At 34.9% G+C, this 27,258-nt stretch overlaps 1 protein-coding gene across 3 annotated transcripts in view; it reads left to right on the top strand.

The window, feature by feature from the left end:
- The window catches only part of LOC134279700 (multidrug resistance-associated protein 1-like), a 333,553-nt gene that overhangs the window by 295,160 nt on the left and 11,135 nt on the right, over positions 1-27,258 (top strand). For all 3 annotated transcript variants that reach the window (XM_062762127.1, XM_062762126.1, XM_062762125.1), the window contains 3 exons: positions 560-761; positions 6,756-6,822; positions 8,742-8,997. In XM_062762127.1, coding sequence (XP_062618111.1) covers positions 560-761; positions 6,756-6,822; positions 8,742-8,997 — 525 coding nt within the window. The remainder of the gene's footprint in view (positions 1-559; positions 762-6,755; positions 6,823-8,741; positions 8,998-27,258) is intronic.

Genomic DNA, 27,258 nt, shown 5'->3' with positions numbered 1-27,258 from the left:
GTTTGTATGTTTGCATAAAAAAGATACCGAGATCCTTTTTTGTGAACTGGTGTTTAATGCACCACAGTCAAATTTACTGTTATGGAAGTGAAGGAGAATCTGGAAATTGAACACTGGGTTTGCTCTAGCGGACCCAGAGCTGACCCTGAGAAAACGCAGAGCAAACCTGGAGGGTACCCAAGGCGCTCCCAGAGTGGACTCAAAAGCAAACCCAGAGTAAGCTCTGGGTGGTTCTGATGTTTGGTTGTGCCTGGTTGGTACTGTATATTCACAGTGTCATAAAATATCACACTTTCTGAGGAAACTTTGTAGAATATTATTTAAATTTGGATTTGGTAGAATTTGTCACCTGCAAACTCATCTTTTATGTGATTTTGAACAGGAGTGATTAGTCAGGTGACAATTGATTTCAAAGGTCCTCATGTTTTATGTATACTTCAAATAGTAATTTATTCCTTTGATAATGTTGTAATTTTAACCTATTATTTACTCCAGACCATGGTATATTCTTTGTTTCATCATTTCTTATAGGCCATTATTTTCAATTTGGTCTTTATAGACAAGAATACTTGTGACCCATGGATTAGGATTCCTTCCATATGCAGATCTTATAGTGACAGTAAATGAAGGAGAAGTTTCTGAGGTGGGCACCTTTCAAGAGCTAATGGATCATTCTACAGCATTTTCGGATTTTGTTCATAATTATCTTTCACAGAAACATCAAGATGATAAACATGACCTTGCTGAAAATAACTTAGAAGGTAACTTTTTTCATTTCTTGTTTATTATACCCTGCTTAGAAAGTTAAGATTATTGTCGGTTGTTCGGAGCTCTTCGATGCTACTTATCGATTTCAAAATAAATGTCGCCGACATCGCTGACAAAAAATAAAATTGTCAAACTTTAATTTTATTACCAAATCTAAGTGGAAAGAGCAGAAAAGTAGTTACAAATGTTGAAAGCATCAAAGGACTCCATGCCTTCAGCCTTGTTAATATTTTGAACGCCATGATTAAATTTGGGGTCAGACTAATAACAGGAAACGGACAATATTGCAAGGTTTTACTATACTAAGGAAAATATCTTTTGTCTAGACAATGTGGAAACGTAATTAGAATAAGAAATACAAGTCTTATTTTTAAATAAAAACTTGTAATCCCATGAATAAAAAACATGAAATGGAAGGTGGGACTATATCAGTAATATAACCATTGAATAGAATTTTAAAAAAAAATAAATTCCCACTGTTTCCTTAAATTGTTTAAAGGAAACAAAATATTATTTTCCAATTTTTTAAAAGAAAAATCAATAAACATTTTTGTATTGACATACAAAGATAGATATACAGCTTATAGTATACCAGATTTGTTTAAGTACTAGAACTAGTACATTTTATTCCTTGAAGTAAAAGTTGCAATAACAAAGAATATGTACATGACAATATCGATTTTCTAAAATTTTAATAGTAATTTGATGTCAAGAAGAAAATAAAATAAAATATTTTTCATACTCACCTACCCATTGCTAATAATCTGGGTCGGTAAATGGCAAACAAACAGAATTTTAATTTAGGCCAAAATTCACCCATTGGAGTAGGGTGAAAGGGGTGAAAATAAGATGGGGGCAAAAAATTCCCTGTATGCAGTATTTCATTAAACTTATTTAATAAATTTCAAGTCAACCGCAATTTAAGTTTATCATATTATCTAAGTTGTATGAATACTCAAAGGGTCGTTGCCGATCCCTAAAATGTTTTGCATGTGTGCACTTCAAACTGTTATTTTAACGCTTTCTGTTTGATGAAGAACTTTACATTTAGAAATGCAAAGGTGCCCTTTAGATTGTCAGTTATACATTATAAGGCAAGAAATACCACTAAAACTAGCTTCATGTGAAACTTTAGGGCAATCCAAATCATTGAATATTTAACTTTAACAAAAGACACAATGATTTTTAGCTCTTCTGAGCCAAAGGCTCAAAGAGCTAATGCTATGGCCATTTGTGCGGTGTGCGTTAACTTTTTAGAATATGGGCCATAACTCAAGAACCCCTTGGCCAATCAGTGTCAAATTTGTCACAGGGTATCCTTGGCCCAAGGGCTACCCTTTATACTAAAATAAGGGTTGGGACCCTTAAACAACTGGAGATAATCAGCAAAACAAATAAAAAAAAAAAACTGGTTGCTAAAAAATCTTCTTCTCCAGAACCACCAGGCAGATTTTCACCAAACTTACATACAAGGATCAGGATATGTTGAAGATTAAAAATTGTTCAAGGCATAACCCGCGGGCAAAGGGCGTGGTCTCAAGATTACTTCAAAGTTGACCTAAATTTACAAATAATAAAAACGTTTATATTTTGCTTACTATTAGAACTAGGATCGTCAAATCTTGTAAGTTGATGCATCTCAGGACTTCACATCATGTTAACTCAAAGGTAGGTCACGGTGACCTACTTTTCAAATTTTGTGTGCATTTGTTTTCAAGTTGATTTGAAGGCCTATTTCGGGCACTTTAAGGCCTATGATCATCAAACTTTGTCAGTTGATGCATCTTGGGTCCTTGAACAATGATAGCTTAAAGGTAGGTCACTGTGACCTACTTTTTGAACTTTATGATTAATTCTTTTTAAAACATTTAATCCAATTATTTCAGACACTGAGAGGTTTAGAATCATCAAATCTTGTAAATTGATGCATCTTGGGACCTTAAAACATATTTATATTTAGGTCACTTTGACCTACTTTTTAAATTGTGCAGGCATTTGTTTTCGAATTGTTTAAAAGGCATATTCTGATTACCTTCAGACCTAGGATCATCAAACTTGGTCAGCAGATGCATCTTGTGACTTTAAAAAATGTCGACCAAAATATAGGTCACGATGACCTAGTTTCAACATTTTATGGCTATATTTTAGTATCTTAGGTATTTATTGGCTTAGAATCATCAAACTTTGTGAGTTGATGCATCTTGGGTTTTCGGAGAGTGAGGACCAAAAGTAGGTCACGGTGACTTACTTTTGACATTTTATGGCTTTATTGAAGTATCTACGGTACTTATTGGCTTAGAATCATGAAACTTTGTAAGTTGATGCATCTTGGGTTTTCGGAGAATGATGTCCAAAAAGTAGGTCACTGTGACCTACTTTCGACATTTTAAGGCTATATTTTAGTATTTTTAGGCATTTAATTGGCTTAGAATCATCAAACTTTGTGAGTTGATGCGTCTTGGGTTTTCGGAGAGTGACGACCAAAAAGTAGGTCACTGTGACCTACTTTTGACATTTTATGGCTTTATTTAAGTATCTACGGTACTTATTGGCTTAGAATAATCAAACTTTGTAAGTTGATGCATCTTAGGTTTTCGGAGAATGATGTTCAAAAGTAGGTCATGGTGACTTAATTTTTGACATCTTATGGCTTTATTTAAGTATATTAGGTATTAATTGGCTTAGAATCATCAAACTTTGTGAATTTATGCATCTTGGGTTTTGGGAGAATGATGTCCAAAAAATAGGTCACAATTTTTGACATTTTATGGCTTTATTTAAGTATCTATGGTACTAACTGGTTTAGAATCACTAAACTTTGTTTGTTGATGCATCTTTGGTTTTTAGACAATGTCGATCAAAAAGTAGGTCATGGTGACCTACCTTTGAATATCTCAGGTACTTCTTGGCTTAGAATCATCAAACTTTGTCAGTTGATGTATCTTAGGTTTTCAAAGAATGTAGACAAAAAAGTAGATCACGGTGACCTACTTTTAAATATCTCAAATACTTATTGGCTTAGAATCTTCAATCTTTGTTTATTAATGCATCTTGAGTCCTCAGAAAACTTCAATCTTAATGTAGGTCACTGTGATGTACTTATGGTTTTTTATAGCTTTATTATTAAAAATATTTTCAGTCCTAATTGGCTAAGAATCATCAAACTTTGTCAGTTGATACAGCTTGGGTCTTAGGATACTTAAGGTTAGAGGCTTCAAATAGAAGTGATAGATTGTACAATCTATCAGAAGAGTGATTCAAGGGCCCTTGGGCCTCTTGTTTAATTCATAGATCAGAACTTCCATAGTTGCATCTGAAGAGTCAAAAATGCTGTAGGAAAATTGTGAAGAAATGGCCGGGACAAAACACTGTTTTATTGTACCCCATCTTCCTTATGTAATTGAATTTAACAATCGGTGTTGCCGATCTCATCAGAATTGCCGATTGCATGTTTACAGGGGTGTTTAATCACATGGGAGCAGGAAGAATCAATTTGTGAACTCAGTGTTCACAGTTCCTCTAATTATTTTTAGGTCACCTAAGTAAACTCAGGTGACCTATTGCTATCTGTTTCCGTCCGTCGTCATGCGTCGTTTGTCGTGTGTTAACATTTGAACATTTTCAGCTTCTTCTCGGCAACCACTCAACCAATTTCAACCAAATTTGCCATAAAGCATCTATGGATGAAGGGGAACAAAAATTGTGAATTTCATGGTCCCTGTCCCCCCTGGGGCCTGAGGGGTGGGGCCAAAACCACTAAAATTAGTGCAATCTTTAAAAATCTTCTTCTTTACTCCTGGACATCAAGCAGTCAAACTGTTAGCATGAATGTAATGACCATTGAGTCCTCTACCAAAATTGTGAAATTCATGGCCCCAGGGTCAGGGGTTCTAGTGCTAGAGTAGGGCTCTATTGATTATATAGTGAAAATGCATTATTTCTTTAAAAATCTTCTTCTCTGCTCCTGGGTATTAAATAAACTAACTAAGTACATAGTTATGATGAGGAAGAATGCCTTTTGCAAAATTGTGAATTTTATGGCCCCAGGGCCAGGGGTTCTGGTGTTAGGGCTTGGCTCTATTGATTACACAGAGAAAATGCAGAAATTGTTTGAAAATCTTCTCTGCTCCTGGGTATTCAACTAATGAACTAAGTATATAGTTATGATGAGGAAGAATGCCTTTTCCAAAATTGTGAATTTTATGGCCCCAGGGTCAGGGGTTCTGGTGTTAGGGCGGGGCTCTATTGATTATACAGAGAAAATGCAGAAATTGTTTGAAATTTTCTTCCCTGCTCCTGGGTATTGAACTAAGTATACAGTAAAACACGTTTAGTACGAACACGGATATAGCGAATTCACGGATATAACGAAGTTTTTCTGGGTCCCCGGCAAAATTCTTAAAAAATCTTTGTAAAATTTTACAGTTATAACGAACTCTGATATAACGAATTTACGGATATAGCGAACTGATTTTTAGTCCCATTGAGGTTAAATATAATGAATTTTACATCTTTTATAACGAACTTTCAAAAATCTCAAAATTTGATAACTTAAACTGACTTTATTTTCTTTCAGCATTTGTAAATAAAATTCAATTCATAACAAAACCTTAGTTATCGAAGGTATGTTTTGTAATATTTGCTTCCCTAACATATTTTATAGTAACACTTGAAGGAAAACATGCATATTGCGAATTCGCTATATATGGTTATACGAATTCGTTATACGGATATAACGAATTACGGATATAGCGAATTAAATTCACAGGTCCCCAGGACTTCGCTATAACCGAGTTTTACTGTATAGTTATGATGAACAAGAATGCCTTTTCCAAAGTTGTGAATTTTATGGCCCCAGGGTCAGGGGTTCTGGTGTTAGGGTGAGGCTCTATTGATTATATAGTGAAAATACATTAATTCTTTGAAAATCTTCTTCTCTGCTACTGAGTATTAAATAAACTAACTAGTAAGTACATGTATATAGTTATGATAAGAAAGAATGCCTCTTCCAAATTCGTGAATTTTTATGGCCCCAGGGTCAGGGGTTCTGGTGTTAGGGCGGGGCTCTATTGATTATATAGTGAAAATAGATTATTTCTTTAAAAATTTTCTTTTCTGTTCCTGGGTATTAAATAAACTAAGTACATAAATATGATGTGGAAGAATACCTTTGTGAATTTTATGACCCCAGGGTCAGGGGTTCTGGTGTTAGGGCTTGGCTCTATTGATTATATAGTGAAAATAGATTATTTCTTTAAAAATCTTCTTCTCTGTTCCTGGGTATTAAATAAACTAAGTACATAGTTATGATGTGGAAGAATACCTTTGTGAATTTTATGACCCCAGGGTCAGGGGTTCTGTTGTTAGGGCGGAGCTCTATTGGTTGTATAGAGAAAATGCAGAAATTGTTTGAAAATCTTCTTCTCTGCTCCTGGATATTAAGCAGATAATCTACCTATATATAGCTATGATGAGCAAGGGCCATTCTTCCTGAATTGTGAATTTCAATGCCCCTATGTCAGGGGTACCATAGAGGGGGAGAGGGCTCTACTTATATACTGGAAATGAATTAATTGATTGAAATCTTCTCCTTTGTATTAATCAAATATTTTTGAAAGGCACTATTTTGGAAAAGGCACCCTTTTCCAAAATAGTAAAATGTGTGGACCAAGGGGTTCGTGTGTGGTAGGGGCACTTTACTGATTATTGCTGAATATTACTGATTAGTTGAAATGCATTTTTTTGTTCCCCTACCCTGCCTATGGGTATTAAGTAACTAAACTAAACATGCTAAGTGTATAGTTATGATTAGCAGTGGTGCCCCTCTCAAAATTGTGAATGCCATGACATCTAGTTTAAAACATGAACCAAAGTCAATCGTTGTAAAGTTGTTGCATGATGCTCAGTTGACCTATAAGGTCCATGGGCCTTTTGTTTTTTACATCATAGTAAGTAGATTATAAAATTATACAATTTATCATTTTCAGATTTCAACAAAGAGGAATGGGTTTTGTTCAGACCTTTTCTTAAAGAAGAGGAAAATACAAGACAAAGGTAAGATTGATCTTGATCTTTAATGTCTACCTGGATCAAAGATAATGATTGGAATTTTGTTATTACCCCTGCAAACGAAGTTTATAGGGGTTAATTGGAATCACCATGTCCATCTGTCTGTCTAGCTGTCCGTCCGTCTGTCTGTAGACGAGATTTTGTCCGGACCATTTCTCAAAAACTATTGGGAGGATTTGTCTGAAAATTTGCACTTATTATTCACCATATTAAGGTGTGCACCTGGTATTTTCATCTTGATTGGATGATAATTTTGCATTTTACAGGTTTTTTTCATTTATTTTTATTTTGTGGTATTGTGCAGACTGTTTCTCGGAAACTATTGCAAGGATTAATCTGAAAATTTGTACACGTATTATTCACCATATGACGGTCAGTGCACCTGGAATTATCAACTTCATTTTTTTTAGTTTTTTAGCTCTACTGGTCAGAGACCAGAAGAGGTAATGTGATAGGAAGGTGTCCGTCGTCCGTCTGTCTAGCTCTCTGTCTGTCCGTCTGTCTGTAAACAATTTTTCAAAACGCTACTCCTCCTACAATTTTGGTCTGATTTCAATATAACTTAGCACACAAGTAGACTATACTAAGATACATAAAATAGTGCATCAGTTTTTAATTTCAATGAACGGTGTTGCCATGGTTATTAAAAATAGAATTTTCTGTGGAATTCCTTTAAAATGCTACTCCTCCTACAGTTCTGATCTGATTTCAATATAACTTGGCACACAAGTAGACTACACTAAGATACCTGAAATAGTGCATTGGTTTTTGATTTTAATGAATGGTGTTGCCATGGTTACTAAAAATAGAATTTTCTGAGAAATTCCTTTAAAATGCTACTCCTCCTACAATTTTAATCTGATTTCAATATAACTTGGTACACAAGTAGACTGTAATTACATACCTAAAATAGTGCATCGGTTTTTTTATTTCAATGAACGGTGTTGCCATGGTTACTAAAAATAGAATTTTCTGTGAAATTCCTTTAAAATGCTACTCCTCCTACAGTTTTGATCTGATTTCAATATAACTTGGCACACAAGTAGACTATACTAAGATACATAATATGGTGCATCGTTTTTTGATTTAGATGAATGGTGTTGCCCTGGTTACTAAAAATAGAATTTTCTGTGAAATTTCTTTAAAACGCTTCTCCTTCTACAGTTTTGGTCTGATTTCAGTATAACTTGGCACACAAGTAGACTACACTAAGATACATAGAATTGTGCATTGGTTTTTGATTTCGGTGAACAGTATTGCCATGGTTACTAAAAATAGAATTTTCTGTGAAATTTCTTTAAAATGCTACTCCTCCTACAATTTTGGTCTGATTTCAATGTAATTTGGCACACAAGTAGACTATACTAAGATGCATAAAATAGTGTGTCGGTTTTTTAATTTTGATGAACGGTGTTGCCATTGTTACTAAAAATAGAAATGTGTGAAATTCCTTTAAAATGCTACTCCTTCTTTTGGTCTGATGGCAGTGGCTTCTTTTCTCATCCTTTGTTATAAGTACAAACCAGTAGAGCTACAGTCTTGACAGAGACTTCTGGTCTTTTCTTATTTTAATTGACTTGTTCATTTTGGGTTTATGTGTAAGGTTTCACTGACATAGAAGGTCCTTTGTTTTTGGAAGGATGAGATGGATTCAGGTTAAACATGCACATGTTTTAAAGTAATTTTCTGTTACTTTGCTCTAAAATTTTAATTATTATTCTGATTGTCATAATCCTAGCTTCTATTGATATTGTGCAGGTTAATATTTTTACTTCTTGATTAAAGAAGTATAGAATAATCTATCATGAAAGCTGTTGAAAGGTATCTAATTTTTATAACAAAGGTTGTGACATCACAAAAATTATATTTTGGTATGAATTTTTTTATTATTATTATTTAAATAGGCAGTTTGTAGAGGAATCACAAAAGAATATGATTTTGTCTGGTCAGAAGACAGAAGAGAAAAAAAAAAGGAATTTTTCATTACCAGTTAAAGAGGACATGTATTTAGAGCCCCAGAAAAATGTTGCTCAGAAAAAATTATCAGAATTTTGCCATGAACATGAAGCTGAAGATGAGACAGAGAATCTTTTAAAAGAAATAGAGAAAAGGGAGAAGGAAAATAAACTTATACAAGATGAGAAAGTAGAGAAAGGCATGGTAAGAAAATTAAATTTCTTTTTTTCATAAATACGAGGGTCATTCAAAAAGTATATACCATATTTGGCGGAATATAATATGCATTTTTTTCCTAAAATAAATTTCTGTGAGAAATGGGTGCATGCGTATTTTACATCACAGTGTGATTTTGATAAGTTTTTCTTTCAGGTGAAACATGGCTATCACACGTACATACCGTAGTACTACGTAGAGACATATGCAACTTCTTTTGTTTATCTCCATATTTTAAACTTCGGAGAGTTTAATATTATTGGAAAGTATGCTTGTTAAAAATGTCACTTTCATAATCTTTTGATGCTAAAGTGACATGAAAAAGCAAGTTAAAATTAATTTGAGCTGCATGTTTATCGTCTCTGTGTAGGCCGCCATTACCAATGTTATTTTTATTCCACGTGCTTCCGTAATCATAGTGCACATGTACAAAATCTGTCAGACAAAGTAATGTCAATTTTAGCTCACCTGAGCCGAAGGCTCAAGTGGGCTTTTCTGATCAAAATTTGTCCGTTGTCTGTCGTCGTCGTCGTTGTTGTAAACTTTTCACAATTTTTTTTTCTTCTCAAGAACCACTGGACCAATTTCAACCAACTTGCTTCAAAGTATCCCTGGGTAAAGGGGACTTAAGTTTGTTCAAGTGAAGGGCCACACCCTCTTCCAAGGGGAGATAATCATGAATTTATTAAAAATTAATGGCATTTTTAAAAAATCTTGTTCTCAAGAACCACTGGGCCAGGAAAGATGAAACTCATGTGGAATCATTCTCAGGTAGTATAGATTCAAGTTTGTACAAATCAAGACCCCCAGGGGTAGGGTGGGGCCAAAATGGCCGATCAAAGATTTACATAGGAATATATAGGAAAAATCTTTAAAAATCTTCTTCTCAAGAACCACTGGGCCAGGAAAGATGAAACTCATGTGGAATCATCCTCAGGTAGTGTAGATTCAAGATTGTTCAACTTATGACCCCGGAGGTAGGGAGGGTCCAAAATGGCCGATCAAAGTTTTACGTAGGAATATATAGGAAAAATCTTTAAAAATCTTCTTTTCCAGAACCATTGGACCAGGAAAGATGAAACTCATGTGAAATTATCCTCAGGTAGTGTAGATTTAAATTTGTTCAAATCATGACCCCCAGGGTTAGGGTGGGGCCAAAATGGTCGACCAAAGTTTTATATAGGAATATATAGGGAAACCTTTTGAAATCTTCTTTTCAAGTACTTCAAAGCCATGATTAGTAATATTTATATGGAATCATCCTCAGGTAATGTAGATTCTAGTTCGTTCAAATCATGTTCCTCTGGGGGTCAAAATTCAAGCCCCCCCCCCTACCTTAGTAAACATTTAGTTTTGATCTGATATGTGCTTTTTCCTAGCCGATGTGCTTATGCTCAGGTGAGCGTTGTGGCCCCTGGGCCTCTTGTTATACCCCACGCAATTAGTTGCGTGAGGTATAATGTTTTTGACCCGTCCGTCAGAGTGTCGGTCAGAGTGTCAGTCAGTCCTTTTTTTTTGTCAGCGCAACTCCTCATAAACCGCTGCACAGAATTTCGTCAAACTTTGCAGGTATTTAGGACATAATGTGTAGATGTGCATATTACCCGGAAATTCCGATTCCATTATTTTTTCCAGGAATTTCCGCACTTTTTAACTTAGGCATTTGGCCATACCTTGAATATAGAGATGAACAGTTTGTCAGCGGAACTCCTCATAAACCGCTGCACAGAATTTCATCAAACTTTGCAGATATTTAGGAAACAATGTGTAGATGTGCATATTACCAGGAAATACCTATTACAATATAATTTCAGGGAAATACACCAAATTTTAACTAAGGAATTTGGACATACCTTTTATATAGAGATGAACGGTTTGTCAGCGCAAATCCTCATAAACTGCTGCAGAGAATTTCGTCAAACTTTGCAGATATTTAGGACACAATGTGTAGATGTGCATATTACCAGGAAATTCCGATTCCATTATTTTTTCTGGGAATTTCCACACTTTTCAACTTAGATTTTTGGCCATACCTTTTATATAGAGATGAACAGTTTGTCAGGGCAACTCCTCATAAACAGCTGCACAGAATTTCATCAAACTTTGCAGGTATTTAGGACACAATGTGTAGATGTGCATATTACTAGGAAATTTCGATTCCTTATTTTTTCTGGGAATTTCCGCACTTTTCAACTTAGATTTTTGGCCATACCTTGAATATAGAGATGAAGATTTTGTCAGGGCAACTCCTCATAAACCGCTGCACAGAATTTCATCAAACTTTAGAGATATTTAGGACACAGTGTGTAGATGTGCATATTACCAGGAAATTCCGATTCCTTTATTTTTCTGGGAATTTTGGCACTTTTCAAATTAGATTTTTGGCCATACCTTGAATATACAGATGAACATTTTGTCAGCGCAACTCCTCATAAACCGCTGCACAGAATTTCGTCAGAATTGGCAGATATTTAGGACACAATGTGTAGATGTGCATTTTACCAGGAAATTCGGAATCCTTTATTTTTCTGGGAATTTTGGCACTTTACAACTTAGATTTTTGGGGATATCTTGAATATAGTGATGAACAGTTTGTCAGTGCAACTCCTCATAAACCGCTGCACAGAATTTCATCAAACTTTGCATATATTTAGGACACAATGTGTAGATGTGCATATTATGGGGAAATTCCGATTCTTTTATTTTTTACGGGATTTTCAGCACTTTGAGTTTTGGGGGAGCGTGGGGTATGTGAGCTTGCTCACTTTTTCTTTCATTTTTAATGAAATACAATAAAATAAAAATTTATTTTAGGTTTTGAATAACTCAGTGAAAATTCACTGCAACATAAACACCCTTCTATACGTCCAAATGAAAGGAAGCCGGTGTTGTGAACACGTGCGCTGGTCACTTGATAATTATCTCTCAACATTCCTCCAGGCAATTAATTGTCTACCAACTCCAAAGCATTGTTTTTACAGTTCGAGCACTAATTATTTACTGTCCTTTTAATTACTTTTATTATTTTTTTTCTTAAAAATCGGGGGTTGGTTTATGACCGTTCGTATGTGTGAGCATGTGTTGATTATGACACATTAAACAATTAAACACTTGTTAGATGTAATTTTACCTATCTTATACTTATCGGCCTCTTGTTTAAATGAAATGAAATATGAAGTATGCTTATTATTATAAACTTAATTAAGTGTTATCATTTATTCGTGCTCTGTAGAAAATAAGATATCCGCAAAGATTCCAAAGAGGAAAAATCATAGTCTTTTTAATACTTTGATGTTTCAATCTAGTGTCCTGTTAAAGTATTGTATCGCAATTTTCAGCATAATTACCTAAAATTAAATATGACAACTGTTAAAACTTGCAACAATATTTCATGCTTTGTTGAAATAAAGTAATTTCACCAAAGAATATGGCGATGTATTATTTCAAAATCACTGTATGCTTAGAAAAAAAATAATAAACTCTGTTAATACTTTTACGCAACATTATCTTGTGCTTTGTAGAAAGAAATAAATACTTTTATGCAACATTATCTTGTGCTTTGTAGAAAAAAATAATTTTCTCCAGATTGCCGCGGTATAGAAATTTAGGATTAAGAGAAAATTATAAATGTATTTGAAAAAAAAAATGTGTTCAGTAAAATTTTGACACTTAATCTTTGTGCCAATTTTGTAACAAATTACCGCGATTTTCAAAGTTCAGAACATCGCTTGATAAAATTTTCTGTTGCGTATAATACATTCGAACTGTGTTTTTTCCCCCGTTTTAGACTCAAAAAGGGGGGTGCATATTTTAGATCAATGCCTATTATACTTTGCCAAATACGGTAGACTTATATGTTCCTCCTCATCATATTATTATTACAAGATGAGAGGTGAACACATTATCGTAAATATGAACATTTATTTTGTCGAAGTGTGAAGTTTTATTCCATTTGATTAAATAGAACTCAAGTTAGTTAATTTTTAAAGCAGCATGTTTTGTTACCATGGAGCACGGTTAACCAACATTGTAACGTCAAAAACAAAGCTGAGAAAGTTTCTCAAAATTATTCTGCTTTTTAATTTCATACAAGGTTTGTAGTCTTCTCCATGCTTAAAAACGTATCCGTAACACTTAACACCTAGTTTGCTAACAATTGTGCAAATAGCATGAACTAGGTTGTAAGTGTTTTCAAATTCTTTACCACGTATATGTAACTCGAATAGTTCGGCAACAGTGAAACGCACATCAAGTTTAATGACATTCCTAACTCTTTTGACAAGATTTAAAACTAAAACCTGTTTCTTTGCAGACCATCCATCGTCTGATTCAATTTCGCTACCACTCAAAAATTGTATTTTCCATATTTATACAAATACAGACACGTGCGAAAAGTATTTGGTCAAAATAGTGGCGTGTTTACACTGACAGCGGTAGTATGAAAAAATCTACAAGCTAAAATTTCAATGAAAATGTTTTGAAAATTAAAAAAATTAATTACTTACGATTTAATACTTCGTAAGGTGTCCTTTGAGTAGGATTACATTTAGAATCCGCTTTGGTATGTAGCCATACAAGCTTTAAATGTAAGCAGGCGTGATACTTGTCCATATGAGCCAAATTTCCTCGATCAAATTGTCTCTCGATTTTATTGCAGCAGTGCGTGACTGAAGTTTTCTTTTTATGTGTAACCAAACATTCTCTATTATATTCATGTCTGGTGACTGAGCAGACTAGCTTAAACAGTTAATTCGATTTCTAGCTACGTATACTCTTGAGTTGACCTGGCTCAGTGGACTGGTGTGTTATAATCCTGAAAAAATAGCCATTTTGAGGGAAATGTCTTACAAGAGCAGGCCATAGGTTTTCATCTAAGACATCTTGGTATTTAGCAGCATTGATATTTCCTTCTACTGGCGTCATAGTTCCAACACCCTCCCTGCAGATTCACCCCCATATCATGACTTCGTATTTCGCTTGAGAAGTCCTCTGCTGAACAATGTCCGGTCTCCATCCTTCGTCATTTTTTCTCCAAATCCTAATTCTTTCACCATGTCCCATTATAATTTTACTCTCATCTGAAAAAATCGCAAGTTTCCAGTCCTCTACTGACCATCGTCTTTTCCCCCGACACCAAGCAAGCTGCTTCTTACGATTCATTTCTTTAATAACCAGTTTCGTCTTAGAAACACCTCTCCGGTAGTTATATTAGTGCAAATTATGCTGTACAGTAAAACTCGGTTATAACGAAATCACTGGGACCTATGAAATTACTTTGTTATATCCGTAATTGGTTATATCCATATAAGGAATTCGTTCAATTTATTTAGCTCGGGATCCAAAATAAATTCGCAATATTCGTGAATTCACTATATCCGTGTTCGTACTAAATGAGTTTTGCTGTATTGTCCTTTTACTAACTGATTCTGGTCTTTCCTCGTTAAATTTTGCCATTATATGAGAAAGTGAACATCTACAATTTGTTTTCACAATCCTCTCTAACTTCTGATAGTCACGGGGCCCAATTTTTGGAGGTCGGCCGCTTCTGGGTTTATTTTTAACAGATCCCGTGTCAGAAAATTTTCGACAAATGTCTATGACAGTTGATTTAGGTAATTGTAACATTTTACTTATCTTTCTCCGAGAATAACCTTTCTGCATTAACTCCATGATGATGGTTTTCACATCTGACCCCATTTCTTTTCCTTTCCGACCCATCTTTTTCACTCTTGCTATATTTGCTCTAAATTTGTAAACAACAGACAAATTATTGCAATCTTTAAAAATCTTCTCCTTTATTCCTGGACATCAAGCAGGCAAACTGTTGGCATGAATGTATTGAGCATTGAGTCCTCTACCAAAATTGTGAAATTCATGGCCCCAGGGTCAGGGGTTCTAGTGCTAGGGCGGGGCTATATAGATTATATAGTGAAAATGCATTATTTCTTTAAAAATCTTCTTCTCTGCTCCTGGGTATTAAATAAACTAACTTAGTACATAGTTATGATGAGCAAGAGTGCATCTTTCAAAACTGTGAATTTTATGGCCCCAGGGTTAGGGGTTCTGGTGTTTGGGTGGGGCTCTTTTGATTATATTATTCTTTGAAAATCGTCTTCTCCGCCTCTGGGTATTAAATTAACTAACTAAGCACATAGTTATGATGATCAAGAGTGCCTCTTCCGAAATTGTGAATTTTATGGCCCCAGGATCAGGGGTTCTAGTGCTAGGGAGGGGCTATATAGGTTATATAGTGAAAATGCATTATTTCTTTGAAAATCTTCTTCTCTGCTCCTGGGTATTAAATAAACTAACTAAGTACATAGTTATGATGAACAAGAGGGCCTCTTCCAAAATTGTGAATTTTATGGCCCCAGGGCCAGGGGTTCTGGTGTTAGGGTGGGGCTCTATTGAATATATAGTGAAAATGCATTTATTCTTTGAAAATCTTCTTCTCTGCTTCTGGGTATTAAATGAACTAAGTACATAGTTATGATGAGCAAGAGTGCCTCTTCTAATATTGTAATTTTATGACCCCAGGGTCAGGGGTTTGAATATATAGTGAAAATGCATTTATTCTTTGAAAATCTTCTTCTCTTCCAAAATTGTGAATTTTATGGCCTCAGGATCAGGAGGTTCTAGTGCTAGGGAGAGGCTATATATTAAATTATATAGTGAAAATACATTAATTCTTTAAAAATCTTTTCCTTTGCTTCTGGGTTTTATGCCAATGATCCAAGTATATATATTTATGAGGAAGAAAGGTGCATCTAGCAAAATGGTTATTTTTTATGCCCCCCATCCCTGGGTCGGGGGGGGGGGGGGGGGGGGGGGGTACATAGTCTGAAAATAAATTAATGCTTTGAAATCTGCTCTTTGGTATTAATCAACCATTTTATGATAAAATTTGCAAAATTTTGAAATATATGGCCCCAGGGTCCGTGGTTCCTTTGGGGCGAGGTGCAAAACTGGTTATAAAGTGGAAGTGCATTTTCTCTTTGTTACTCTGATCAACCTCTGGGTATTAATTGATAGAGTAAGCATGCTAAGTTTATAATTATGATAAGCAATGGTGCCTCTTTCAAAATTATGAATTGTAAATTTCATGGCCTCGTTTAAAACACGAACCAAAGTTATTTGTTTGAAAGTTGTTACACGATACTCAGGTGACCTGTGGGCCTCTTGTTTTTATATATTTCATTGTTTGTACAGAATTTTTTAAATTTGTTAAAGAAGTTTCCATAATGCGAAGCAAAATTTTATTGATACTCGCTGCTCCATGACATCCACCAATGTCATGTTTTTTGCCATTTTTAGTCACGTGACCCCGTCTTTTAGTTTACTGTCAGAGCCCTCAAAGAGGAAGCCGTGGTGATAACACATGAATTAACTCTACGCTATATGAAAGAGTGCAGAAATTGTTTTGATCAAAATATAATCATTCTGTATCAAACTGAAGAAAGTGATATGAACTTTTTTATAAATGAAATTAATGAAGCATTTTGTATACGAAAACTCAAAATATTAATTGTAAAACACACTAGTAAACAAAGTACTACTTTCCGGCGTAGTACGTATTACGACTGCGTACGCATCATCCATTGTTTACTTCCGGAGAAATATTAATTCGGACCAGGTGAAATTTGGACAATTCAAAAAGGTTTCTAGAATTAGCAATTATTGAAGTTTCTATTTCAAATTAAATGAAAAACGCAAATTTATATTATTCACAGTTTTGTTTTTAGTTTGTTAATTAAAAAAAAAATTATCGAAACTCGTTAAAAAAAAAAAAAAAAATCACATTTGTGAAATCTAGCATGAAAATTATTTTGATCCCGTCTTTCAGTACTGTCTCAGTACTTTGATTAATCAAGTCCTCTAAATCTTCGATAATTTTTTATACATATGAAGATATATTTCAATTTTTTTACTCAAATTATTCAAATTTGTTGTTAAAATATGTGTACCAAATTTGGATATGATAGGACGTTAAATAAAAAAATTAGGGCAAAAGTCTACAAACTTTTTGAATGACCATTGTACTAAGCATTTTCAGTGTATTATCTGTTAAAATGTTTGAACCAGTTGAGTACATTCTATTATAGTTGATGATCAACTTTTCACTGTGTACAGAAATTAACCTCCCTGACACTTGTACTTTAGTCAATGAGTACAAAGTAAACAAAGATGATGACTGGTGAAATTGTGTTGGTGATTTTTTTATGCAGGCAATCTGGGTTTAACCCTGTCTGTGATTTTCTTTTCATTTTTAGTGAAATATTGCAGACTCAGCATTAAACAATAATAATCAATATTCATATTTAGCATTAATTTATGCTTTCATCTTTATAAATGATGCTTGTCCTTTTCTTCTGAGAATTCTTGACTGATTTGATTTAAAAACTAATCCTTAAAATTCTTGCATTTTTAGCTCACTTGAGCCAAAGGCTCAAGTGAGCTTTTCTGATCACAATTTGTCCATTGTCTGTCATCGTTGTTGTTGTAAACTTTTCACATTTTCGACTTCTTCTCAAGAACCGCTAGGCCAATTTCAACCAAACTTGCCACAAAGCATCCTTGGGTGAAGGGGATTCAAATTTGTTCAAATGAAGGGCCACGCCCTGATTCAAGGGGAGATAATTGAGAATTAATGAAAATTTGGTGGTAAGTTTTAAAAATCTTCTTCTCAACACAAAACGAAAGACCACCTTTAAGCAATTGCTTAATGGTTGCTTAATGGTAACTTAATGGTGCTTAAAGAAGTTAACTCCATTAAGCCACCATTAAGCTGCAACTTACAGGTGCTTAATGTCCAAACTTCATTAAGCTACCATTAAGCCACCTTTAAGCCAAGCTTAATGGTGACTTAATGGTCAAACCTCATTAAACTTTTACTTTTTACGCATTTTATATCGAATCTTTGATCTAACTTTTAAAGTTATTTCAATGTCATTTACGCAAAATCAATTTTTTTAGCTCACCTGAGCCAAAGGCTCAGTGAGCTTTTCTGATCACATTTTGTCCGTCGTCCGTCCGTCCGTCCGTCCGTCCGTCTGTCTGTCTGTCCATCTGTCAATCTGTAAACTTTTCACATTTTCGACTTCTTCTCAAGAACCACTGGGCCAATTTTGACCAAACTTGGAACAAAGCATCCTTTGGTGAAGGGGAATTTAAATTGTTAAAGTGAGGGGCCAAGTCCCCTCACAAGGGGTGATAATCAAGAAAAGACAAAAATAGGGTAGGGTCATTAAAAAATCTTCTTCTCAAGAACCACTGGGCCAGAAAAGCTGAAACTTATGTGGAAGCATCTTAGGGTAGTGTAGATTCTAAATTGTTAAATTCATGACCCCCGGGGATAGGGCAGGGCCACAATGGGGAATCAAAGTTTTACATAGAAATATATAGGAAAAATCTTTAAAAATCTTCTTCTCAAGAACCACTGGGCCAGCAAAGCTGAAATTTATGTGGATGCACCCTGGGGTAGTGTAGATTCTGAATTGTTAAAATCATGACCCCTGGGGGTAGGGCGGGGCCACAATGGGGAATCAAATTTTTACATACAAATATATAGGAAAAATCTTTGAAAATCTTCTTCTCAAGAACCTCTGGGCCAGAAAAGCTGAAACTTATGTGGAAGCATCTTAGGGTAGTGTAGATTCTAAATTGTTAAATTCATGACCCCCGGGGATAGGGCAGGGCCACAATGGGGAATCAAAGTTTTACATAGAAATATATAGGAAAAATCTTTAAAAATCTTCTTCTCAAGAACCACTGGGCCAGCAAAGCTGAAATTTATGTGGATGCACCCTGGGGTAGTGTAGATTCTGAATTGTTAAAATCATGACCCCCGGGGGTAGGGCAGGGCCACAATGGGGAATCAAATTTTTACATACAAATATATAGGAAAAATCTTTGAAAATCTTCTTCTCAAGAACCTCTGGGCCAGAAAAGCTGAAACTTAGGTGGAAGCATTTTGGGGTAGTGTAGATTTTAAATTGTTAAAATCATGACCCCTCGAGGATAGGGTGGGGCCACAATGGGGAATCAATGTTTTACATAGAAATATATGGGAAAAATCTTTGAAAATCTCATACTCAAGAACCACTGGGCCAGAAAAGCTGAAACTTAGGTGGAAGCATCCTGGGGTAGTGTAGATTCTAAATTGTTAAAATCATGACCCCCCGGGGGTAGGGTGGGGCCACAATGGGGAATCAAAGTTTTACATAGAAATATATGGGAAAAATCTTTGAAAATCTATTACTCAAGAACCACTGGGCCAGAAAAGCTGAAACTTATGTGGAAGCAACTTAGGGTAGTGTAGATTAGAAATTGTAAAATTCATGACCCCCGGGGATAGGGCGGGGCCACAATGGGGAATCAAAGTTTTACATAGAAATATATGGGAAAAATCTTTGAAAATCTTCTACTCAAGAACCACTTGGCCAGAAAAGCTGAAACTTATGTGGAAGCATCCTGGAGTAGTGTAGATTCTAAATTCTAATCATGACCCCCGGGGGTAGGGCGGGGCCACAACAGGGAATCAAAGTTTTACAACGTTGAATCAAAGCATCTTATGGTAGTGTAGATTTCAAATTGTTTAAATTATGATCAGTTGGTTAGGGTGGGGTCATAATATGTATTACAAGGGGGAATCTGTTAAAGAACGGAATGGTCAAGGCTTCTCAGGTGAGCGATGTGGCCCATGGGCCTCTTGTTTGTGTGTTTGATTTATAATTTTGTCTCGATCGTAATTTTTAAATAACATTTCTGTCAACATGCAAAATCTCGGGCACTGAGAATAAAGTTGGCTAACAGGGGCTTGCTCCCGGTTTCTAATATTTTATTTTAATCGTTTACAGTATCAATAAAAAAGAAATTTTATCTTATTACCGCATATGATTTTTTCTTAAATAAATAATTATTACATATGTTGTTTTTATTATTTGTGTAAATGATTTTTGTTTTAAAAAATAAATAATTATATTATTACACGCTGGGGCCAACCCCCTGTGAAATATCTTAATTTCTCTCCACCGAAAATCAATTTGTTCTTAAAATTACCTTTATTTGTAAACACCAAATATAATTATATTACTTTTTATAAAAAAAAAAGAAAGATGGTTTTTTTCATTTCATGTGTTAAAAACAGCATATTCTGCTACATAATTCCAAGAAATATAAAGTCATGTTCTCATTAGAAAATAAAAATCTGTCTTTTTTTTTTTTTTGGAGGGGGGGGGGGGGGCTGGGGCCATAGGTATAAAAAAAAATGTTTAGTTTTCAAAGTTTGACTAAAATATGTTTAGTTTTCAAAGTTTGACTAAAAAATGTTTAGTTTTCAAAGTTTGACTTTTACGTCATGAATAATTTGAATTAATTCGTTATTGTTTTTTATAATGCAGCGGTAAGTATCTGTCAAAATCTAGTCGGTCTTCAATCATTGTTATTTCAAAATCGATTTTCAGAAGAACAGCCGATCAGATTAAACATGACATCCGACCAGATTTATACACATTGGGAAACGGGGTAAGATTAACAGTGTACAGTACTGACTGGTTAAACAAAAGACCTTAATTAGGTGTTCACCGTCCCCGGTCAACTAACAGGAAACTATATATACATACACAACGTACACTAACAGATTTTGATGATCAATTATTTTGACAAAATTTAAATTTAATGCAAGCATATAACAAATTAAAAATTATGATTCATTGTAAAATGACAATTATTTTGATACCCATTATGATACAAAAAGAATTTTAACTGAATATGATATTCGAAAAAAAGTTTTTGTAAACAATAACCAGGTAACTCGTAAACGAGGATTGTCACTAGGCCTAAATCTTAGACACAAAATCCGTTAATATCTGCAGAATATTTTATTTTTTTAAAAATTAATTCATCTGTCTTTCCCGATGATAGATTTTTTTGTGTTTTATCTATAATTAATTTAATTTCAATCTTGATTTAATGCTTACACGTATTAATCTTCAAATAACAGAGCGAATTCATTACAATTTAAAAGCCGAACTCAACGGTTTAAAAATACTAATGTGATATAAGCCTTTGAAAAAGATCCATAAATAAAAATTTTATAGTTTGATTAATAAATCAATTCAAGACTTTGGAGACGTTCAACAAAATAAATACTTTTACAAGTCTAAAACAAACTTTGTGCAAAATAAATATTTAATATTTTCCTGTAGACATCAAGAGCAGAATTAGCCCAATGGTTAAGGTGACTGCCATCTACTCGAAGGGTCATGAGTTTGCGCCCCCTGTGTGGTGTTTTTTTTTTAATTTAAATTTTGAATTTCGTTCTTTTACTTATTTTTACCAAATCAAGATATGTGTGAACTCGACATTTATAATTTCTGATGACAAATCACTATAATAATAATTTTTCACCCATAAAAACAGTAATATCGACTGCGTAATGGTGGCTTAATGGTGGCTTAATGGTAGCTTAATGGAGTTTGGACATTAAGCACCTGTAAGTCTAGCTTAATGGTGGCTTAATGGTGACTTAATGGTGGTCTAAAAGTTACCATTAAGGACTTGTAAGCCACCATTAAGCTACCATTTATTTATCCAAACACAACAGAATATAATTGAGAGTTCCAACAATTTTATTAACAATACTATTTAATATTTCACAAATTTGCCTTGAGGGCTCATGCAGCTTATACAAGATAGAGCATCTTGCCTATGTGAATATATGCTCACTAGCAATTGGATAGCTGAATGCAAGAAATGCTTGCCTAATATGAGGACCTGAGTGGATTGAAAAAAGAGTAAACAACTGGAGTCTAATCTTAATTGGTAAGAAATGCTCACCTAAGATAGACGGCGTGCTCCAACTTATGCAACAAGCACCTGATCCCAATGCTGAGCGATTAACTTCCCATAGTTGGGAGAAAATAATGAGATATATAAGTGTATATCATTATGTCTCCTGTTCCTTTTTGGGAGTCTCATAAGCTGGAATAAGTAGAGCGCACATGTTTACATCTTCACCTCGTAATATTTTTTTTCGAATATCGGAGGAGACTAGATCCACATGGCCAACATCTTTCGATGGGACCCCTATGCTTGAGTGCTCACTAATATTAACTGAATTGATCGTACCTGAAGCTGAATCCGTGTGAACTTGAGCAGCATATTTCTTAAGAGGGTTATCGTCCTCCGTCTCTGCGTCTTTCTTGTTCTCTTTCGCTAATAACGTATTAACTGCGCATGATTGCGCCATACTTTGCAAAGTCTGTAGTAGAACACCATCGTTATTTGTATTCGTGACTGTACTTTCGCCCAATGTTTGTAGGGGGACGCCATTGTTTGTTGCGTCACTTCCGCCCAATGATCCTTCATGCGAGTTTTCGCGCCTTTCTGTTACTTCACCTTTGTTTAGGTTTTCATTGTACAGCTGTCGCAAGGTTGCGGCATTGAATCCTTTTGGAACTTTAATTCCTAATTGTGTCAGTCTTTCCCTTAATTGGGCAACAGTCCAATTCAAGGGATTGTCCATGTCAAGAACTGTAGCACTGCTTTCTACGGCAGAAGTAGAAACCACCTGATCAGGCCTTTGCCTTGTCGCATTTCTCCTTGCGGCCCTCGGCATATTGAACGATTCACAAATTTCACTGTGCTGCTATCTTGAAATGCAGACAATCCAATATTTAACAATGTAAAATAATTTATGTCAACACACATCGATAGGTACACGGGTTTCATATTGCACATTTCGAATTATTTGTCGATAGAATATCCAAACATAATGAGTCAAAGTAAATCCGAAGCAAATGTTCCTGTACTAGTCACATTTATCACATAGTCCAAACAGTAATAATAAAGAAGGATTGGTATAATTACTGAACTGGAAAAAATAAACATCAACACTGCAGGCACGCTAACTTCAGCTAGTAGAGAAATCCTATTGGTTAATTTTATCACGTGGTTACATGAGGTACAAAGGGGACACTGTATTATGCATAATAATGATATTGTATTTGGAAAAATAAACAATGATTATATACATAATCAAAATTTAAGCTACATTTAATCACTCATTAAGGACTTTTAGATGGCTTAATGGTAACTTAATGGTGGTGTAAATGTTACTTAAAGGCGCTTAATGGTGACTTAATGGTGACTTAAAGACAACCATTAAACCACCATTAAGGACCTATAAGCCGCCATTAAACCAAGCTTAAAGGGTGTGTTTCATCTTGTGTAAGAACCACTGTGCCAGGAAAGATGAAACCTACGGGGAAACATCCTCAGGTAGCTTTGATTCAAGTTTGTTCAAATCATGACCTCCAGGGGTAGGGCGGGGCCACAATGGCCGACCAAAATTTTACATAGAAATTAGGGATGTCAACGAGTACCCGGTTAACCGGGTACTTGATCGAACATCCGAGTATCGAAAACTTAAATCGGTACTCGCTTACTTGGATGTATATTTTTGAATATTTCAAATCTTATTTATTAAGGCATTAAACAATCTTTTTTAAAACGTAAAATGCTCATTGCACTTGTACATACAGTAATTAGGGTTTGCTATGACTCTAAATGACCATTATCGCCTGTGGCAGTGTTTATACAGTAATTATCGTGGAGAAGTACCTGGGGTACCTGGCTTTTCTCACCTTCGGCTGCCTTCCCTTGTTATTTTTCGTTTGGCTTTTATTATTTGTTTATTGAACATCGTTTAAGATCCATTATGTTTAAATAAATTAGATAATTTTGTCAATTCTCCAAGAAGCCGTAAATTCTTGGGAAAAGAGCGGATGATATTACACGTGCGATTGTTGATATGGTTGTGTTTGATTACATGCCAATACAACTGGTTGAAGGCAAAGGCTTTAAAAAAAAACTTATGTCCATCATAGCAACAAACTACAAAACACCGTCCCGTAATACTATATAAATCTTGGGTCGAACAAGTGTACTAAAATCGTAAATCTGCTGTGTTAGAAGAACTTGATCAAGTTCAAGTTGATACTGTACATAGCTCTGATGACTGATACATGGTCGTCAAACGCGACAAAGAGTTACATTACAATTACGGAGCAGATTATTTTTTTTAAACAAAAACACTGTGGACAACTTATGATTTTATTTCTTGTGTTTATCTGATAAATAAATTGAATTTAAAAATTGTTATATTAAATTTCGTTGGGCACGAAGTGCTCATCATTATTACAACAGATAAGCCTCCTATCAGTGCATCTGGTTTTATTTCTACAAGAGTGTACAATGTTTTACAGTCTTCAATTTACTTGTTCATATTTATTTACACTTTTACCGAGTACCTGGTACTCGATCAGAAAAACGTTCAAGTAACCAAGTACTGAAAATTGACCGATTTGACATCCCTAATAGATATATATAGGAAAATTCTTTAAAAATCTTCTTCTCAAGAATAACAAAGCCATAATTGATCATATTTATATGGAAGCATCCTCAGGTAGTGTAGATTCAAGTTTGTTCAAATCATGACCCCCGGGGGTAGGGCAGGGCCACAATGGCCGACCAAAGTTTTAAATAGAAATAAGGCCAAAGTTTGTTTTTTTTGGTTTACAATTTTTTGACACAAAAATATGCATTGGGTGGTCGAAAAATAAAAATAAAAATAATTTGGAACCTTGACATATTTTTTTCTTGAGTAGCATTGAAATGGATTAAATTCAAATAAAAATAATAAACACACAAGATTTTTTTAAAATAATTTTTTCTTATCATTCGGTTTTAAGTCAAGAAAAATGAATCACACGTCAAATGACTCAAGAACAGAAATGGGAGTATCAGGCTCTGTTACTGTTGATGGTTTTCATTCTTCCGACTTACAAGTCTGAGTTTCCATAATAGAAACATATATTGCACTTGGACAAATATGGGTAAAATTAAGCAAATTGGCTATTCTCTGGTCAGCATTTCCACTTACGAAATTTTTTTTTGGAAACTTCGAAAGTGATTGCTTTCACAACAAACCTTTACCTTAAGATATGTGTGTCCAGGAACCAACCTAGACCCACCTGATTAAGGAGACTTCACTTCTCCCTCAATGAAATTTAAGAAGAGACTTCTTGGTGCGTATAAGTGGCACACTTTACTCGTTATAAAACTATTTCATTGTTTAAAACTTACATTACATTTCAAAAATTTTTCTGTATAAACATTTTTAGGTCACCTGAGTAAACTCAGGTGACCTATTGCTATCACTTTTCGTCCGTCGTCGTTCGTCGTGCGTTAACATTTGAACATTTTCAGCTTCTTCTCTGAAACCAATGAACCAATTTCAACCAAATTTGGCATATAGCATCTATGAGTAAAGGGGAACAAAAATTATGAATTTCATGGTCCCTGTCCCCCTGGGGCCTGGGGGGTGGGGCAAAAACCACTAAAGTTAGTGCAATCTTTAAAAATCTTCTTCTTTACTCCTGGACATTAAGCAGTCAAAGTGTTTGCATGATTGTAATCAACATTGAGTCCTCTACCATAATTGTGAAATTCATGGCCCCGGGGTCATGGGTTCTAGTGCTAGGGCGGGGCCAAATAAGTATATAGTGAAAATGCATTATTTCTTTGAAAATCTTCTTCTCTGCTACTGGGTATTAAATAAACCTACTAAGTACATAGTTATGATGAGCAAGAGTGCCTCTACCAAAATTATGAATTTTATGGCCCCAGGGTCAGGGGTTCTGGTGTAAGGGTGGGGCTCTGTAGATTATAATTATAGTGAAATTACATGAATTCTTTGAAAATCTTCTTCTCTGCTCCTGGGTATTAAATAAACTAACTAAGTGCATAATTATGATGAGCAAGAGTGCCTCTACCAAAATTGTGAATTTTATGGCCCACGGGTCAGGGGTTTTGGTGTAAGGGGGGGGGGGGGGGGGGGCTCTATAGATTATATATAGTGAAAATACATGAATTCTTTGAAAATCTTTTTCTCTACTCCTGGGTATTAAATAAACTAACTAAGTGCATAGTTTTGATGAGCAAGAGTGCCTCTACCAAAATTGTGAATTTTATGGCCCCAGGGTCAGGGGTTCTGGTGTTAGGGTGGGGCTCTATAGATTATATAGTGAAATTACATGAATTCTTTGAAAATCTTCTTCTCTGCTCCTGGGTATTAAATAAACTAACTAAGTGCATAGTTATGATGAGCAAGAGTGCCTCTACCCAAATTGTGAATTTTATGGCCCATGGGTCAGGGGTTTTGGTGTAAGGTGGTGGGGGGGAGGCTCTATAGATTATATAATGAAAATGCATTAATTCTTTGAAAATCTTCTTCTCTGCTTCTGGGTATTAAATAAACTATGTAAGTAAATAGTTATGTTGATCAAGAGTGCCTCTTCCAAAATTGTGAATTTTATGGCCCCAGGGTCAGGGATTCTGGTGTTAGGGCAGGTCTCTATTGAATGATTCTATATTGAAAATACATTAATTCTTTGAAAATCTCTCCTTTGCTCCTGGGTTTTATGCCAATGATCCAAGTATATAATTATATTTATGATAAAGAAAGGTGCATCTATCAAAATGGTTATTTTTTATGCCCCCCCCCCTCCCTGGGTCGGGTGTGAAGGGGGGGGGGGTACAAATAAATGAATGCTTTGAAACCTGCTCTTTGGTATTAATCAACCATTTTATGATAAAATTTGCAAAATTTTGAAATATGTGGCCCCAGGATCAGTGGTTCCTTTGGGATGAGGTGCACAACTGGTTATAAAGTGGAAGTGCATTTTCTCTTAATGTTACTCTGATCTACCTCTGGGTATTAAGTAAATAGAGTAAGCATGCTAAGTCTACAATTATGATAAGCAATGGTGCCTCTTTCAAAATTGTGAATTGCGAATTTCATAGCCTCTGGTTTAAAACAGGAACCAAATTTAATTGTTTGAAAGTTGTTGCACAATACTCAGGTGACCTATAAGGCCCGTGGGCCTCTTGTTAAAATTCTTTTACTTTACAATACCGTTATTTGTCAGTACAACCTATTTAAAAAGCATTTCTCCAAAAGATATTGTTCTATCACGTATTAATTCAAACTAAAAACAGTTTTTGCAAAAACGTATGACATCATAGGAGGGTGGAATTTACAAAAGGGGTCAACATACTGTGTATCAAACAGATGAACATAATCTATTTAATTTTTATATTCATTTATTATTGATCTTTATAAAGTGTATAATATTTTTTCTGAACATAGTTTATTTTCTTGAATATACTGAAGTTTAGCAAAAATAT

The sequence above is a fragment of the Saccostrea cucullata genome, unplaced genomic scaffold, assembly GCF_032062105.1.
Source record: "Saccostrea cucullata isolate Sc308-1 unplaced genomic scaffold, CSIRO_AGI_Scuc_v1 ctg515, whole genome shotgun sequence".
Lineage (NCBI taxonomy): Eukaryota > Metazoa > Mollusca > Bivalvia > Ostreida > Ostreidae > Saccostrea > Saccostrea cuccullata.
Note: the sequence above shows the minus strand (reverse complement) of the source record. Positions and strands in the feature narration are given on the sequence as shown.